Source organism: Nannospalax galili, unplaced genomic scaffold (genome assembly GCF_000622305.1).
Source record: "Nannospalax galili isolate Female #2095 unplaced genomic scaffold, S.galili_v1.0 scaffold713, whole genome shotgun sequence".
NCBI classification, from domain to species: domain Eukaryota; kingdom Metazoa; phylum Chordata; class Mammalia; order Rodentia; family Spalacidae; genus Nannospalax; species Nannospalax galili.
Genome location: NW_008333780.1, coordinates 1,049,013 through 1,066,003, shown reverse-complemented (window position 1 = coordinate 1,066,003; position 16,991 = coordinate 1,049,013). Strand labels below are relative to the sequence as shown.

Genomic DNA, 16,991 nt, shown 5'->3' with positions numbered 1-16,991 from the left:
TTTTGTTTACCACTAATGCCTCAAGGTCAGGCATTGTGAGGCTCTCCAGAAACACCTTCCTCCTGAATGGGCAGGTTAAGTACTGGTTTGCATGACACAAACTCAGTAAACGAGGCTGCCAACAGCTCAGTGATTAGTGGCTCCTGACACATAGGGAGTTCCAAGCCAGCTGTGGCTGCAAGGAGACCCTGTCTCAAAAATACCAAAAAAAAAAAAAAATTAGATCTACTGAGTCTGGAGATGTATCTTAATTGGTAATTGGTAGCATACATGAAGCCCTGGATTCAATTCCCACCTCCAAATTAACTGAGTATGGTGTCACACACCTGTAATACCAACACTTATGAAGAAGAGGCAGGAGAATCAGGAGTTCAGGGCCATCCTCAGCTACATAGAGGACAGAATTCAAAAAGGAAAAAATAAATTTAATTTACTGATATATTATTCCATTTTTTGTTGCATGTATAAAGTTTAAAGAAGGAAGAGTAAGCCATATGTTCACTCCACAAAAATTGTCTCATGCGCTTTTTCTGTCAATATCTGTCCTGCCTATTCCCCTATCTTCTCCAGGGTAACCATTTTTCCAACTTCTATCTCCATAGATTATTTTTGCCTATGCCAATATAGAATATATATTTTTGTCTAACTTTATAAGCTCAACTTAATATTTATGAGATTTATCCATGTTTTTATATACTAAAAATTCTTATTATTGTATAATATTCCTTATTAATATACTAAAATTTATGTTTTCCTATTAATGGATGTTGGATTATCTCTTTATACTATTATAAATATTCCAAGTATCTTCAGCTATCTTTTAAAAAGTATACATTTAGGGGCTGGAGAGATGGGTCAGTGGTTAAAAACACTGGTTGTTCTTGCAGAAGACCTGGGTTCCAATCCCAACACCCACATGGCAGCTAACCACTGTCTGTAACTCTAGTCCCATGGGATCCGACAGCCTCTTCTGTCCTCCACAGGCATTGCAGAACAAGTGCACTTACCTACATGCAGACAATATACGGATACACATAAAATAAAAACAATAAGTAAAATAATTTTTTTTAAAAGTATACATTTAAATTTTTCACCCAAATTCTCATTGTACTCTTAATTACATGCACTCTAATGTTCACATTGCTGGCTTGCTTTTCCTAGGTGGATATTTCTCTATTCTCTGGGAGTATAACTCAGGCTGGAAGTCCAGTTGGAAGTGCAATGAACCTTATTCCTGAAGATGGCCTTCCTCCCATCCTCATCTCCACTGGTGTGAAAGGAGGTATGTAGACATGATGTTTCTATCCTACCTTCTATCCTTCTATCCTACCAGCTATCTCAGTAACAATCTCAGTGTCATGAAAGTAGTTGCTGCTATTACTGGTTGTTTTAGTATAGATGTTTGTTTTTTATGTTTTTATATTACAATGTCATATTCAGCATTTGGAGGGATATTTAAAGTTCATCATACTCTAAAGAGTTGTTTGTGGTTCCAGAATTGGCTCAACCTGATTCACTCAGGACAGTTTTGCTTTGAAGTATGATAACACATTCAGGAAGGTACATAAAAAAATGTGATGAGGACTTAAATAGTTGTTTTGCTGTTAAGAATATCTTTTAGGGGCTAGGGAGATGGCTCAGTGGTTAAGAGCTCTGGTTGCTCTTAGAGAGGACCCTGGTTAGGTTCCTGGAAACCAGGTGGCTAACAACCATCCACAATTCTAGTTCCAAGGGATCTTATGCCCTCTTTTGGACTCTGTGGGCATTGCACAACATGGGTGCACTTACATACATGGAGGCAACACATACACATAAAATAAAAGTAAATAAATACAGCGCTTGGGAGGCAGAGGCTGGCGGATCTCTGTGAGTTCAAGGCCAGCCTGGTCTACATAGTGAGTTCAGCCAGCTGGCCTGGAACTCACTATGTAGACCAGGCGGGCCTTGAACTCACAGAGATCTGCCTGCCTCTGCCTCCCAAGTGCTATGATTAAAGGCGTGCACCACCACGCCTGTCTAAAGAATATCTTTTAACCTGGTGTAGTAGCATGGGTCTGTAAGGCTGATACAGGACTTGTTTCAAAATTTGAAATAATGAGCTGGGCATAATGACACATGCCTTTAGTCTCAGCACTCAGGAGGCAGAGGCAGAAAGATCTCTGTGACTTTGAGGCCAACCTAGTCTACATAGTACCAGGTCAGCCAGAGCTACTTAGTGAGACTGCCTCAAAAAAACAAAATAAGGGGGCTAGAGAGACAAATCAATAGTTAAGAGCACTGGCTGCTCTTGCAGAAGACCCCGGTTTGGTTCCCAGCACCCACATGGCCGCCAACATCCATACATTACTCCAGTGCCAGGGGATCTGGCGCCCTCTTTTGACCTCTGCCATCATTTTACACATATGGTACATTTACATACATGCATGCAAAACAATACACATAAAATAAATTTAAAAACAAAATAAGTAAATAAATAAATAATGAAAAGAGGGATGGAAAAGGTAGTTCAGTTGCAGAACACTTCACCAGCATTTGTGAAATCCCAGTTTATTCCTCTGTAACACAAACACACACGTAATGCACTTGCACACACATTTTTTTAAAGGAAGTTCTGATAAAAGAATTCTTAACTTTATAGCAAAATTACTACTTAGCCAAAAGAATGCTTAACCTTATGTGAAAGTTTATTATTGATATGCCAACATAAGCACCCAGTCAGTTCATTTTCAGTGGTTTGTTAATAATATATATGTTTTTTTGGTCTTTTTGAGACAGGATCTCCCTGTAGCCCCAGCTGGTCTGGAACTCGCTATGTAGACCAGGCTGGCCTCAATCTCACAAAGATTCACCAGCCTCTGCCTCCCAAGTGTTGGAATTAAAGGTGTGTGCCACCACACCTAGCTTATTAATAATAATCTTTTTGGGTGCTGGAGAGAAGACTCAGCACTTAAGAGCAATGGCTGCCTTTGCAGAGCACCCGGGTTCAGTTCTCAGTACCCATATGGTGACTAACAACCATTCTTAACTCCAGTTCCAGGGGATTCAACACTCTCTTCTGGCTTCTGTGAGTACTGTGTACAGGGGTACACTTGCACACATGCAGGGAAAACATCCATACACATACAATAAAAATAAATAAAAAATAATTTTTAAAATAATCTTTTTGGGGGCTGGAGAGATGGCTCAGCAGTTAAGAACACTGGTTGTTCTTGCAGAAGACCCAGGTTCGAATCCCAGTACCCACATGGCAGCTAACAACTGTCTGTAACTCCAGTCCCAGGGGATCTGACAGCCCCTTCTGACCTCCACGGGCATTGCATGTCACGGGTCCACTTACCTACATGCAGACAATACACTCATACACATAAAATAAAAATAATTGAAAAAAATTTTTTTAATCATTTTTTTCCAATGGACAGCAGGCTCCAATCTTAGTCAAAGAATTATTAGAAGCTAATTACTGCTGGATGAGGAATTGCTGATCTTCCTAAAGGGAGGGACCCTAGATAGGCCGACTAGACCCCAGTGAATGAACTTGCACTGAGGGACATCTGAGGACACTGACATGACATGCTAGGCCTTAACACAAATGACAGAAGGTATGAATTCCAGTTCGGGGCTATGGGAAGGAGCGGAAGGGGGTATAAAGATAATTAAGATGTTCTCTGTGAAATACACAAAAATTCAATAAAAAAATTTTTTTTAATATTTTTCTCCTTGGGTCTTAATCTTGTTCCTGATCCCCTGACTTCATACTTCCTTTTTATTTTATCTTTCATACTGTTAGCAGTTACCTTTAAAGCATAGATACTATCACATACTGTCCTTATTTCAAACTATTTAAGGAATTCCCAGTACAAGTCACTTATCTAAATATACACAGTTCCTCATAAGCATGTCTCAACTCCTCTTGGAACTTCATTTCCAATACATCTAATTTTGCTGTTTTTTTAAAATTTATTATTTATTTTTATTCTATGTGTATGAGTGTATTGTCTGCATGTATGTAAGTGCACCTGTGTTGTGCAATGCCTGCAGAGGTCAGAAGACATCGGATTCCCCTGGAATTGGAATTACTGATGGTTAGCTGCTATGTGGGTGCTAGGAACTGAACCTGGGTCCTCTGCAACAGCAGCCAGTGCTCTTAACTACTAAACTGTGTCTCTAGCCCCTTGCTGTATTTTTTAGTTCACTTTTTATACTTTATTTCTTTTTCCTTTACTATGGAATAATGGGGAAAAATGGACTTTATAGTAGGCAAGACACTCATCCTCTCAGAACCTTTTTAAAAGTGAGGTAGCAGCCAGGCATGGTGGTGCTCACGTTTAATCCCAGCACTCAGGAGGCAGAAGCAGGCAGATTTCTGTGAGATCAACGCCAGCCTGGTCTACAAAGCAAGTTCCAGGCCAGCTGTGGCTGTGTCTCAAAAAGATGATAGGTAGATGATGGATGGATGGATGGATGGATGGATGGATGGATGGATGGATGGATGGATGGATGGGTGGATGGGTGGGTTGGTGGGTGGATACATAAAAAAGTAAAGTGAGATAGCTCATACTTCCTACAGCTTATACTCCTGTATAAGAGTGTATATTAAATCAAGATAACATAGTTTTATGTCTGTAACAAGAAAGTGTCTGATACCAAGTTGGGTTGGCATGTAATTATTACTTCCCTTTTCTTCTTCCTTTCCACTGTCTGAAATGCTTCTAGCCCCAAAGCAGGGTCTCAGGAGATATGACCTAAGTGTTTTTCCTGTCAAATGCAGCACCCCAGGTAGTTCAGCATTCTTTTGATAGTGTAACACATTGTTCCTTTACCAGGACTCCCTACAGTACATTTTTGTTAAGAAGGTTGCTGTGTAAGTTTGAATTTTGGTTATTTTAATGAGTTAATTTATTAATGAATTATAATGGTTTATTTTATTATTATAAGAAGTCAGATTGCTGGATTCTCTCTCTCTCTCTCTCTCTCTCTGTGTGTGTGTGTGTGTGTGTGTGTGCCTTTTGCCTGCATGTATGTAAGTTTACCTGTGTGCCTGTGGACGCCAGAAGAAAGCATTGATTTCCCCTGAAACTGGAGTTACAAATGGTTGTTAGCCACCATGTGGGTATTGGGAACCAAACCTGGGTCTTCTGCAAGAGCAATTAGTGCTCTTAACCACTGAACCATCTTTCCAGTCCAGCTGGATTCTATTTTAATAAAACTTGAATCCGTTCATTCTAGTTGTCAAACTGTCTCCTACCAAGAAAGAACAAGTACTTTTGTGTATTTAATTATAATGTTTGTATTACAATCTCTTCAGAATTTTGCAATTTTTTTATTCTACTGGTATAACTTTAAATTTTTAAAAATTGCTTAATTTTCTTTCAAGTATGTTTTTTCATTGATAGGAAAATAAATATTTTCCACTAGATCTAAAAAAAAATCAGTTTTTGTTTCTTTTGATCAGTGGAAAATAATGTTGCTTTTTTGTCCTGGCTGTGTCCTCATGATACATTTTATGAGAACATCATTGAACTTTGAATTTCCAATTCCTTTCCTTTGTTTTTAATTAGATTTGACAGTGATTACTGTCTGTGATTGTGACTTTACACTAAGATGACCACCATTCAAAATGAGGTGGCTGAGTATTACAATCTGTGCTTGCAGAGCAAGAGGAAGCATTGCATTCAGTCTCGAGTATTAACTTGTCTGGTGTGTGGCTTACTAATGATTTAACTGATGTATGTTGTAAGTTCTTGAGATATATTTAGAGGAATTATCTAATGAAACCAATTATGATACTTTTATTTTTTTAAAAATCCATTTTTAATTAATTGTTTTTATGTGCATCATCATGTACATGCATTGCCTGTGGAGGCCAGAAGAGGGCATCAGATCTCCTGGAACTGGAGTTACAGATGGTTGTTAGCTACCCATATGGATTCTGGGAACCAAACTCAGGTCCTCTGAAAGAGCAACCAGTGCTCTTAACCTCTCCCCTTAGTCCATTTTTTTAAAGTCTAATGTTTTATAAGTGTCAAAAATATCAAGCAGTCAGGATATTGAGTTTTTAAAAAGTAAGGTTCCCCTCTATCCAAACTCCTTGACATTTTCAATAGGTAACTCCTAGTAGATCATCACTTTTTTGTGTGTATTTTGTATTATTTTAAACGTTGACCTTAGAACATTTATCCTGTGACATTCTCGTTATAATAATTGAACACTTGTTAAATAAAGAGATAGACTTCAGACTTGAGACAAACCATTTTTAGGGGTTGGGGAGAAGGTTTATACATAGGACAAGCCTATTGTCATTCCAACCAGACTGGGTCACTTTTTAAAGTAAAAAGAAGCACTATTAAGGTAAGAGTGTGACAGCATGTTCAAACCACGACCTGTGTCAAATGTTTATCTCTTTCCTGTGACTAATCAGGCCATTCTTCATGAGATTTCTTTATCAATGTGTCCATTAACCAATCCATTACAATATTTTCTCTCTTTACAGATTATGCTGTGGAAGAGAAACCATCACAGATTTCAGTCATGCAACAACTGGAGGATGGTGGTCCTGATCCACTTGTATTTGTTTTAAATGCAAATTTATTGTCAATGGTTAAAATTGTAAATTGTAAGTTAGAATTTCTTAATTAAAATGAAGTACTTTAAACATAGATATTTTTAAAGCTTTCATGTTTGTTACACAAAAGTATTTTTTATATATATTCTCATCTTACTGAAAATTGAGTTCTGAAGAAATTGGTTTATATAAAATGATGTGCCATCGAGGAGAACTGTGAGACTAACTGAAACTCTTGCCTTTAGTCACAGGGATGAGATAGGTGAATTCTTCACGGAGGAAAGTCAAATAATGTGATGTGAGTTAAATTCTTCTTGAGATGGGTATGTTAAGTTACAACTCACAACCAGAATAACTGGAGGTGAATAAATTATCCAGGGGGGCCAGACATTTACATATTAGATTTTAAGACCCAGAAGCTCTAATCATGGTACAGAATCTAGTTGGAAAAAGTGTGAGTTATGTAGTATACTTTCAAACTTTAATATTCATAAATTATCAGAGGAAATTTCTCAATTCTTGGTGCTAGATTCATGGACATCAGATCAAGAAAGAGGACAGTAACTTAAACCTTGATTCTTTCCAATATGATATTGGAAAATAGAGAATGCATTGATCCTGCAAGAGTCAATTTTGGGGGAATGTCCTCTATTTCCCACTGTGTATCTGTTTTAACTTGACTTCAGAAACTAGAAACACCTATATGCTGCTTCCTTGGAGGTTTCCCATTGATGAGTTGTAGGTTTCTGGCTTACTTGATAATCATACTTTTGTGTGTTTGGCCAATTATTAATGTTTTCCATTTTTCCTTCCAGAGTCAAATTTAAACATAATTTGTCGAATTTTCAATTTACCATATCTACTTCTTAAGTTATACTTAGAAATTAGCTAACCTAAAATTCCTTAACCACCTGAAAATAGTTGTATTGGAGGACTAGGGACATAGCAAAGTTGGTAAAAGTGTCCACATGGCATGAGGACCTGCGTTTGATCCCCAACACACAGATGAAAAACAAGCAGGTGCAGTGGCCCAGATCTGTAATCTCAGCACTGGAGGGGCAGAGACAGGAGATCACTGGAGCTTGCTCACCAGCCAGCCTAGCTGAATTGGCAAGCTCCGGGTTCAGTGAGAGACACTGTCTCAAAAAATAGGGTGGAGAACAACTGCAAAGGACAGTCAGCATTCATCTGTGACCTCCCATGCACATGTACATACACACACACACACACACACACACACACACACACACACACACATAGTTGGATTAGGCATTTCTTACTTAGATACACAAAGTAGTAATTTCAAAGTAAAAGAAAGCAGCCTTTAGTGGTGTTCATAATTATGTGGGAAACGTATTACGGTGCAGATGATAAGAGTCAAAGATTGAATGGTAATTTTGACTGTATAAAGCTTGTGTTTTTTGGATCCTTCCTAACCTTAAAGTGAGGAAGTAAAAGTAAGTAGTCTAGATAAGCCATATCTTTTACAGTGTAAAACCAAATAAAGTCATTGCTGATTATATAGTTTTTTGTTCCAAGAAGGCATATAATTAAACTACCTAGTGCATAAAAATTATTTTCTTGCCAGGCATGGTGGCACACACCTTTGATACCAGCACTCAGGAGGCAGAGGCAGGGGGATCTCTGCAAGTCCAAGGCCAGCCTGGTCTACATAGTGAGTTCCAGGACAGCTGGAGCTACAGGGAGACCCCGTCTCAAAAAGACCAAAAAAAACTATTTTCTTTAGGGCACAGTCTGAAGCCAAAATTCTAATATTGGCTTTTATTACTGTTGTTTCTAGTCTTACATAAGGAATTATTTCCTTACATACACACATCATACACATACACACTGTGGAAAATATATATATATATATATATATATATATATATATATATATATGTGTGTGTGTGTGTGTGTGTGTGTGTGTGTGTGTGTGTGTGTTAGTATATGAGTGTAGATGTGTTTATGTAGGTCACAGGTCAATGTTGGGTGTCTTTCTCAATTGCTGTCCACCATATTTTTTGAGACAGGGTTTCTCACTAAACTTAGAGCTCATTGACTGGCTAGACTGGCTTACTGGTGAGCCCCTGGTATCTCCTCCCCAGTTCCCCTCCCACACTGCACACAGAGGTTATACTCACATGCTGCCATTCTCAGCTTTTTATGTGGGCACTGGGAATCCCAATACAGGTCCTCATGCTTGCATCACAAGCACTTTACCTTGAGCTGTTTCCCCAGCCCCTAGTCAAGTGCTTTTTAAAAATATAAGTGTGGAGGGCTATGTCCTTATGGTCTATTTAAGTCTTAAATTTATTTTCTTTCATTTTTATTTCTTTTAATTTCAAGTATTGAGGGAAAAAAGCCAAGGTTTTGACATATTTTATTGTCTGCAATGATTCTTTGGCTCATGTATTAACTAGAAGTTTATAGTCCAATTATATTGGCTTACATAATTTTTTGCTGTATTCTAGTGGATTTCTGTGCATCCTGTTAGGAGCAAGGATTAAGAATATCTTTATATTTTTGTTCCATCTATAGATGTAAACAGAAAGTGCTGGTGTTTCACAACCAAGGGAATGCATGCCGTGGGTCAATCTGAGATAATCATTTTGCTGCAGTGTCTACCAGATGAAAAGTGTTTGCCAAAGGATATCTTTAATCACTTTGTACAGCTTTATCGGGACGCTCTGGCAGGTAGGAATGCCTTATGTATAACCTTGCACTGTGTTAGTGGATTCAGATATCAAATAATTATATTAGATTTGGAAATATTGCATTGAAATTTGATATTCGTGACAAACTAGAGCTTGCCATAGTTTGAGGAAATTATATATTTCATTACTTTATTTGTCACAATTCTCTTTCTTTTACAAAGGCTGAAATCAAAATTATAAAATAATCCCTTGACTGTGGCATAAGAATATTGTTTTGAGTTATTTAAGGATCATAACATGGATACCTGGTAGAAGGACACATAATCAGAACTTAATCAGAATCATGACCTTCAGTTATCAATGTTTACATAAGCAGTTGAATATTCACATTTTAAAAAGAATAGGCTATACAATGTTATTATGGTTTGAAAGTGAATTGTAAGTATTATTAACTATGGAATGTAAAAGTAAAGGCACACCTTTTAGAATCTGGAGAAGGCTAAGAATATTAATATAAGGAAACACTAAACTTCAGAGAAAAAGATATTTGACCAGGTATGGTCAAATATAAACCTAGCACTTGGGAGGCTGAGGAAGAAAGATCATGAGTTCCAGGCTAGCCTGGACTGTATAGCAAGTTCTAGGTCAGCCTAAACTACATTAGTGAGATCTTACCTTAAAAAAAAAAAGTTAATATTTTTTGATAGTACAGATCCACCTGATTTAACAAAAAAGATAAGATGTAATATAATTGAGCTAAATATTCATTTATGATAAGTCAGTAAATAATATCTACAGTTGATAAATAGGGAACAGGTAGCATAAGTAAAATGGATAATAAAAGAGATTCTTTTTCAAATTTATTTAATTCTGTGTGTGCGTGTGTGTGCCGTGTATGCTCATGCGTACGCACACACACGCATGTGAATACATGTACCCTCTGAGGCCAGAAGAGAGCATCAGATCCCCTGGAGCTAGAGGCAGTTGTGAGCCACCTGACATGGGTGCTGGGAACTGAATACGGATCCACTGCAAGAGCAATGTGCTCCTAATCACTGAGCCAGCTTTTAGCCCCTGAAGGCAATTCTTACAACAGGTATGGTTGCACATTTCTGTGATGCCAGCACTCAGGAAGCTGAGATAGGAAAATGGTGAGTTCCAGGCTTCTCCTGGCTGCATAATGAGACCCTGTGATGGCTAATCTTGGTTGTCAACTTGACACACCTGAAAAGAAGGAATTTCAATTAAAATCTTCCAAACTGGGACCATGGTGGTACACACTTTTAGTCCCAGCACTCAGAAAGCAGAGGCAGGTAAATCTCTGTGAAATCAAGGTCAGCCTGATCCACATATTTAGAGTTCCAAACCCACTGGTGCTATAGGGAGATCTTGTCTTCAAAACAAAACAAAACAGGGCTCAAGAGATGGCTCAGGAGGTAAGAGCACTGGCTGCTCTTGCAGAGGACCCAAGTTCAGTGACTAACATGGAGGCTAACAACCATCTGTAACTCCAGTTCCAGGGGAATCTGATGCCTTCTTCTGACTTCTGCAGGCATTGCACAACACAGGTATACTTACACACCTGCAGGCAATACATTCATACACAAAAGTAAAAATAATAAATATTAACAAAACAGAATTGCTTCTAGCTGGGCATAGTCCTAGAACTTGGAAGGCAGAGGCAGAGTCACAAGTTTTTGGCCAGTCTGGTCTACATAGTGAATTCTAGGCCATCCAGGACTACATACTAAGTTCTTAAAAAAAAAAAAAACCTCCATCTCTTGGGTCAGTGGAGCATATCTATGAGGCATTTTCTTTTTCCTTTTTTTTTTTTTAAAAATGGGGCATTTTCTTGATTGTTAATTGTTGTAGAAGGGCCCAGGGGCCCCTTGTGGATGGTACTACCTTCCTAGGCAGGTGGACCTAGGGCTGTGTAAGAAAAGTGGCTGAGTAAGTCTCAGGAAGTAAGCCAGTAAGCATGGTCTCTGCTTCACTTCCTGCCTCCAGGTTCCTGTCCTGACTTCACTCAGTGACAACTGTTACTTGGAGTTGTAAGATGAAGTAAACCCTTTCCTCCCCACGCTGTTTTTGGTTATGATGTTTATCACAACAACAGATACCAAACAAGAACAGACTCCATCTCAAATTAAAAAAAAAAAAATGAGAGAGGGAGGTAAGGGTGGCTAGAATATAAAACTATTTCATTGATAGTATTTCATAAAGATATTAAAGCCAGGTGACTGGTGAGATGACTCAATGGTTAAGAGCACTGGCTGCTCTTCCAGAGAACCTGGGTTCAATTCCCAGCACCCACTAACAACTGTCCTTAACTCCAGCTTCAGGGGAATCTGATGCCCTCTTCTGACTTCTGTGGGCATTGTATGACATGGGTGCACTTACATCCATGCAGACAATACACTCAATACACAAAAAGTAAAAATAATAAAAAAATTTTAAAGAGGCTATTAAAGCCATAAGTTATTCCGACTTTCTTTTTTCTTTTTTTCTTTTCTTTTTTTTTTTTTTGTGGTCTTTTTGAGACAGGGTCTCCGTGTAGCTCCTGCTGCCTGGAACTCACTCTGTAGACCAGGCTGGCCTCGAACTCACAGAGGATCCGCCTGCTTCTGCCTCCCAAGTGCTGGGATTAAAGGTGTGTGCCACCATGCCCTAATATGATTGTGTGTGTGTGTGTGTGTGTGTGTGTGTGTGTGTGTGTGTGTGTGTGTGTGTGATATGAGCATATGGGTGCTCATGTACCACACAGAGTGCTTGTGGTGGTCAGAGACAACTTCATACTCAGTTCTCCCCTTCCACCTTTATGTGGATTCCTAGGATGGAACCTCCGGTCATCAGGATTATGCAGCAAGCATGTTACTCAGAGTCGTCTTCCAGCCCCCAGACTTCTTTTTTGTTTGTTTTTTGAAACAGAGTCTCCCTATAGCCCCCAGCTGGCCTGGAACTCACAGTGTAGACCAGACTGGCCTCAATCTCACAGAGATCCCTGTCTCTGCCTCTGCTGCTGCCTCCCAAGTGCTGGGACCAAAGGCATGTGCCACCATATTTGTTACTCCAAGACTTCTTTTTAAAAAATATTTTAGCCGGGCGTGGTGGCGCACACCTTTAATCCCAGCACTCGGGAGGCGGAGGCAGGCGGATCTCTGCGAGTTCAAGGCCAGCCTGGTCTTCATGGTGAGTTCCAGGACAGCTGGTGCTACAGGGCGACCCTGTCTCAAAAAAGACAAAAAAAACCCACATTTTTTAAATTTATTATTTTTATTTGTATGAGTATATTGCCCACATGCATGTGAGCACACTGTGTTATGCAGTGCCACAGAGGTCAGAAGAGGGCATTGGATTCCCCTGGAACTGGAGTTAAGATGATTCATAGCTGTGTGGGTGCTGGGAATTGAAACCGGGTCCTCTGCAAGAGCAATCAGTGCTCTTAACCGCTGAGCCATCTCTCCAGCCCCACCCCCAGACTCCTTAATGTTTTAATTTCCTTTATGGAATTTTGGGCCAAAGACATTATCTAAAATATAAAGCACGTTTTCGTGTATTAAGTGTTTATTGAGGCTGGGCGTGGTGGTGCACACCTTTAATCCCAGCACTTGGGAGGCAGAGACAGGTGGAGTTTGAGGCCTGGCTGGTCTACATAGTGAGTTCCAGGAGAGCTGGGGTACAGGGAGACCCTGTCTCAAAAACACCAAAAAAAAAAGTGTTTATTGAAGCATTACCTAAATTTAACACAAAAATTAGAAGCAACAGGGCTAGAGAAATGACTCAGTGGTTAAGAGCACTGGCCACTCTTACAGAGGATCCAGGTTCAGTTTCCAGCACTCACATGGCAACTAACAACCATCCATAATTCCAGTTCCAGGGGATTTGATGCCCACTACTGATTTCCATGAGCATTGCACGACAGGTGCACTTACATACATGCAAACAATACACTCACACATACAAAAAATAAAAATAATAGCTTAAATTTGTTTTTAATTAGAAGCAACATAAATACCCATGTATAGGTAAAAAGTTTAACTTTGCTATATTTGTTATGTGTGTGAATCTTTTTTAGGACTTTTTTTCATTTTTCTTATTTTTGTTTTCTTTTATATGTATGAGTGTATTGCCTACATGCATGTAAGTGCACCCGTGGAGGTCATAAGAGGACATTGAATCCCCTGAAACTGGACTTACAAACAGTTGTTAGCTGGCCATGTGGGTGCTGGGAATTGAACCTGGGTCCTCTGCAAGAGCAGTCAGTGCTCTTATCCAGTGAGCCATTTCTCCAGCCCCAGAACTTTTTAATAATACTTAAAATTGTAGTTATGAAATTAATATGCTAACAGGGAAATTTTTTTAATGCTTTGTGGTTTGTTTATTTTGTTTTGAGTTTTTGGTTTTGTTTTGAGACAGGGTTTTATTATGTTTTGTTACCTAGCCCTGGCTGGTACTTACTATATAGCATGGACTGGCCTCAAATTCATTACAGTCCTGGGATTATAGGTGTGTGTGTGCCACTGCATCCAGCAAAAATGCTTTTATAATAAGCACAAGAGCAGACTACTGCCTTTTTAATGTTTTTTATTGTTTATCCATAAACTTTTGTACATTTTTGCTTTAATTAGCCTTGTGATAAGGTGAAATCTCAGGTAAGGGCCAAGTAATGCTCTAGAAATTGACCTGTGGTGGCACATGCCTTTAATCCCAGCAGGGCAGAGGCAGGCGGATCTCCGTGAGTTCAAGGACAGCCTGGTCTACATAGTGAGTTCCAGGCCAGCTGGGGCTACAGGGAGACCCTGTCTCAAAAAAAGGAAGGAAGGAAGGAAGGAAGGAAGGAAGGAAGGAAGGAAGGAAGGAAGGAAGAGAAATTGGCCTGTGAAAGGAAGGAAGGAAGGGAAGGGAGGGGAGGGGAGGGAAAAGAAAAGAAAAGAAAAGAAAAGAAAAGAAAAGAAAAGAAAAGAAAAGAAAAGAAAAGAAAAGAAAAGAAATTGGCCTGTGGAGTACATTTTGGCTATTCACTGTTATCAGTTCAAAATGTATAGGATTAATTTGAAGACATCCAGATCTTCCAGGCTATATAGTACCCTGAAACTGAGCCTTTTACTTTTCTGCTCAATTTGAATGTGTTCATGTGTAAAAACTGAATAGAGAAATGACTTTGAGGTATAATTGTTTATGTTGAGAGGGAGCCTGTCCTATAGGTGGTGAGGAACCTCCTGAGATGAGTAGTATAATCTGATTTTCATTTTAGAAAGGTAACATAGAAGCAGTACAAAAAGTGGTAGTTAAATAAATGTAGTATGTTCATAGATGATCATACTGCTCAGGAGTAACAATGCACACACTGGTGTTAATTCATAACAATATAGATGAATCTCCCTGGTATTATGCTGACCTACAGAAGCCAGGCACAAAAAGTACATATTGGATGGTTTTGTTTATACAAGTCTCTGGAACAAGCACAATTGATCTGTGGTGAAAGAAAACAATTCAGTGCTTGCCTGAAGTGAGGTAAGGATACAGTTTCTGGGGTTGATGTTCTGCATTTGATTGAAGTAGTGCTTGCATGAACATTATCATCTGTTAAGATTCATGGAACTAGCAGAGTGTGGTGGCACACACCTGTAACCATAGCACTTGGGAGGTAGCAGTAGTTTGAGGTTACATGAGATCTTGTATCCAAAACAAAACAAATTCATGAAACTATATACTTCAAATCTGTGAGTTTTATTGTATATAAATTGTACTTCAAAACTGATTTTTTTGAGCCGGGCGTGGTGGTGCATGCCTTTAATCCCAGCACTTGGGAGGTAGAGGCAGGCAGATCTCTGTGAGTTTGAGACCAGCCTGGTCTACATAGTGAGTTCCAGATCAGTTGGGGCTACAGGGAGACCCTGTCTCAAAAAGACTAAAAAAATTTTTTTAATTTTTTTAATAGGAATTCAGTAATAAAGAAATTATAAGGCTTAAACTAAGTAATGACAGTAAGAATAAAGAGTTGGAGAGAGGTGAAAGAAAATGATGGTTCAATTGAATACAATTTACCAACTGAGTGTGAGGGGTTTGGGGTGGCAAGTTAATGTTAGCTTCAGATTTCTAGCTTGGGTACCTGAGTGGGTTGGTCTTATTTCCTCAGTTGATAATAGAAGAGCAGGTTTCACAGAAGAACAAGAGATGAATTCTTGGTTCAGTCTGTTGAATTAGAACTAATGATTAATGAATTAATCAGGCAAATATATGGATGTAGATCTTAGAAATACAAATTTGGAAAACATAGCTTTCTTTTGATGGTTGAAATTATGATTTTTGAATGGAATAGGCCAGCATGAAAAGACTAGGGTGTGAATAGAGTTCAGAGGGATTAACTGCAAGGAAGGTGATGGTTCATTGCACGAGTCATTAAAATGTTTTATGTAAATGGTTTTTTATTATAAAATTTTATTTAATTTCATGAGGGACCTAGTATTTGTACAACTTTCTAGAGTGTGGTACAGTAATCCAATACATGTATACAAAGTGCGTAATAATCCAATCAAGGTTGTAAGCACTCTGTCTCCTCAAATATCAGTCATTTCTATGTTGGGAACTTCTAATAAATATACCTCAGATTTGGGGAGGGGCATTGGAATAGGGTCTCCCTGTAGCTCGAACTGGCCTGGAACTCCCTATGTAGACCAGACTGACCTCGATCTCAAAGAGATCCACCTGCCTCTCCTTCCTATATTCTGGGATTAAAGGGGTGCACCACCACACCTGGCTACCATAGATTTTTATAGCCAAGTTTCATATTGTGTTATAGAAAAACAGAACTAGTCCTCTAACTATGCTGGTTCCCCTGACCTACCTTCTCTCCCTGCTGACCTTTACAGGCTCTAGTGACCACTCTCCCACTCCAGTTTTTTCTATGAGATCCACTTTTTAATTTCACAAAGGAGAGAGAATGTGTGAAACATCTTTTGGTATCTGATTTGTTCATGTAGCATGACCTGCAGTTTTATTCATGTTACTACAAATGGCAGGCTTCATTCTTCTTATGGATGAATAATATTCCATTATGTATATATACCATAATACCCTTACCATTTATTCTTTGACAGACTCCTTGGTTCTTTCAATGGTTATTGAATAATGTTAGAGTAAAGAGGAGTGTGAGTCTTTGATATAAGAGGCTATGTACATTGCAGAAACGACCTCTCTTTGATGCAATGATTCCATTCCCTTTGGATATATACCTAGTAGTGGAATTGCTGGATCATATGGTAGTCCTACTTGTAGTTTTTTAAGGAATCCATAATAACTGGACTAATGTACATTTCTACCAATAGTGTATCTTCAGCAACATCTGTTAATTTTTGGCCTCTGTATTATAGCCAACTAGGGTGCAGTGACCTCGGTATGTTTTTTATTTGTATTTCCATGATGATTAGTGATGCTGAGCATTTTTTCATGTTTCTGTTGACTATTTGTATGTCTTTTTTTCCAAAAATGTCTATAGGACATTTTGAAATTGGACTATTCCAGGTTTTGTGGTTTTAAAAGGTGTCCGTCCTTCTGTTACTGTTCCCCTCTCCCATGCTCCTTCTGTCCTCCCTCTCCTGGGCCCCTTCCTCCCAGTTATCCCCATGGATCCTTTCCATTTTCCTGGCTCCTGCAGTTACATCAGGATACATGCTCACATTTGGGATTTGGAGCTAAGATCCACAAATAAGAATGTATGTTGCTTGTTTTTCTGAATCTGTGTTACTAAATGAAGTAACACTTTCTAGTTC

General features: G+C 38.9%; 1 protein-coding gene across 4 annotated transcripts in view; it reads left to right on the top strand.

Annotated features, from left to right (window-relative positions):
* Positions 1–16,991, top strand: part of Zfyve9 (zinc finger FYVE-type containing 9) — a 287,358-nt gene that overhangs the window by 181,472 nt on the left and 88,895 nt on the right. For all 4 annotated transcript variants that reach the window (XM_008828437.3, XM_029561268.1, XM_008828436.3 and 1 more), the window contains 3 exons: positions 1,162–1,282; positions 6,491–6,613; positions 9,104–9,259. In XM_008828437.3, coding sequence (XP_008826659.1) covers positions 1,162–1,282; positions 6,491–6,613; positions 9,104–9,259 — 400 coding nt within the window. The remainder of the gene's footprint in view (positions 1–1,161; positions 1,283–6,490; positions 6,614–9,103; positions 9,260–16,991) is intronic.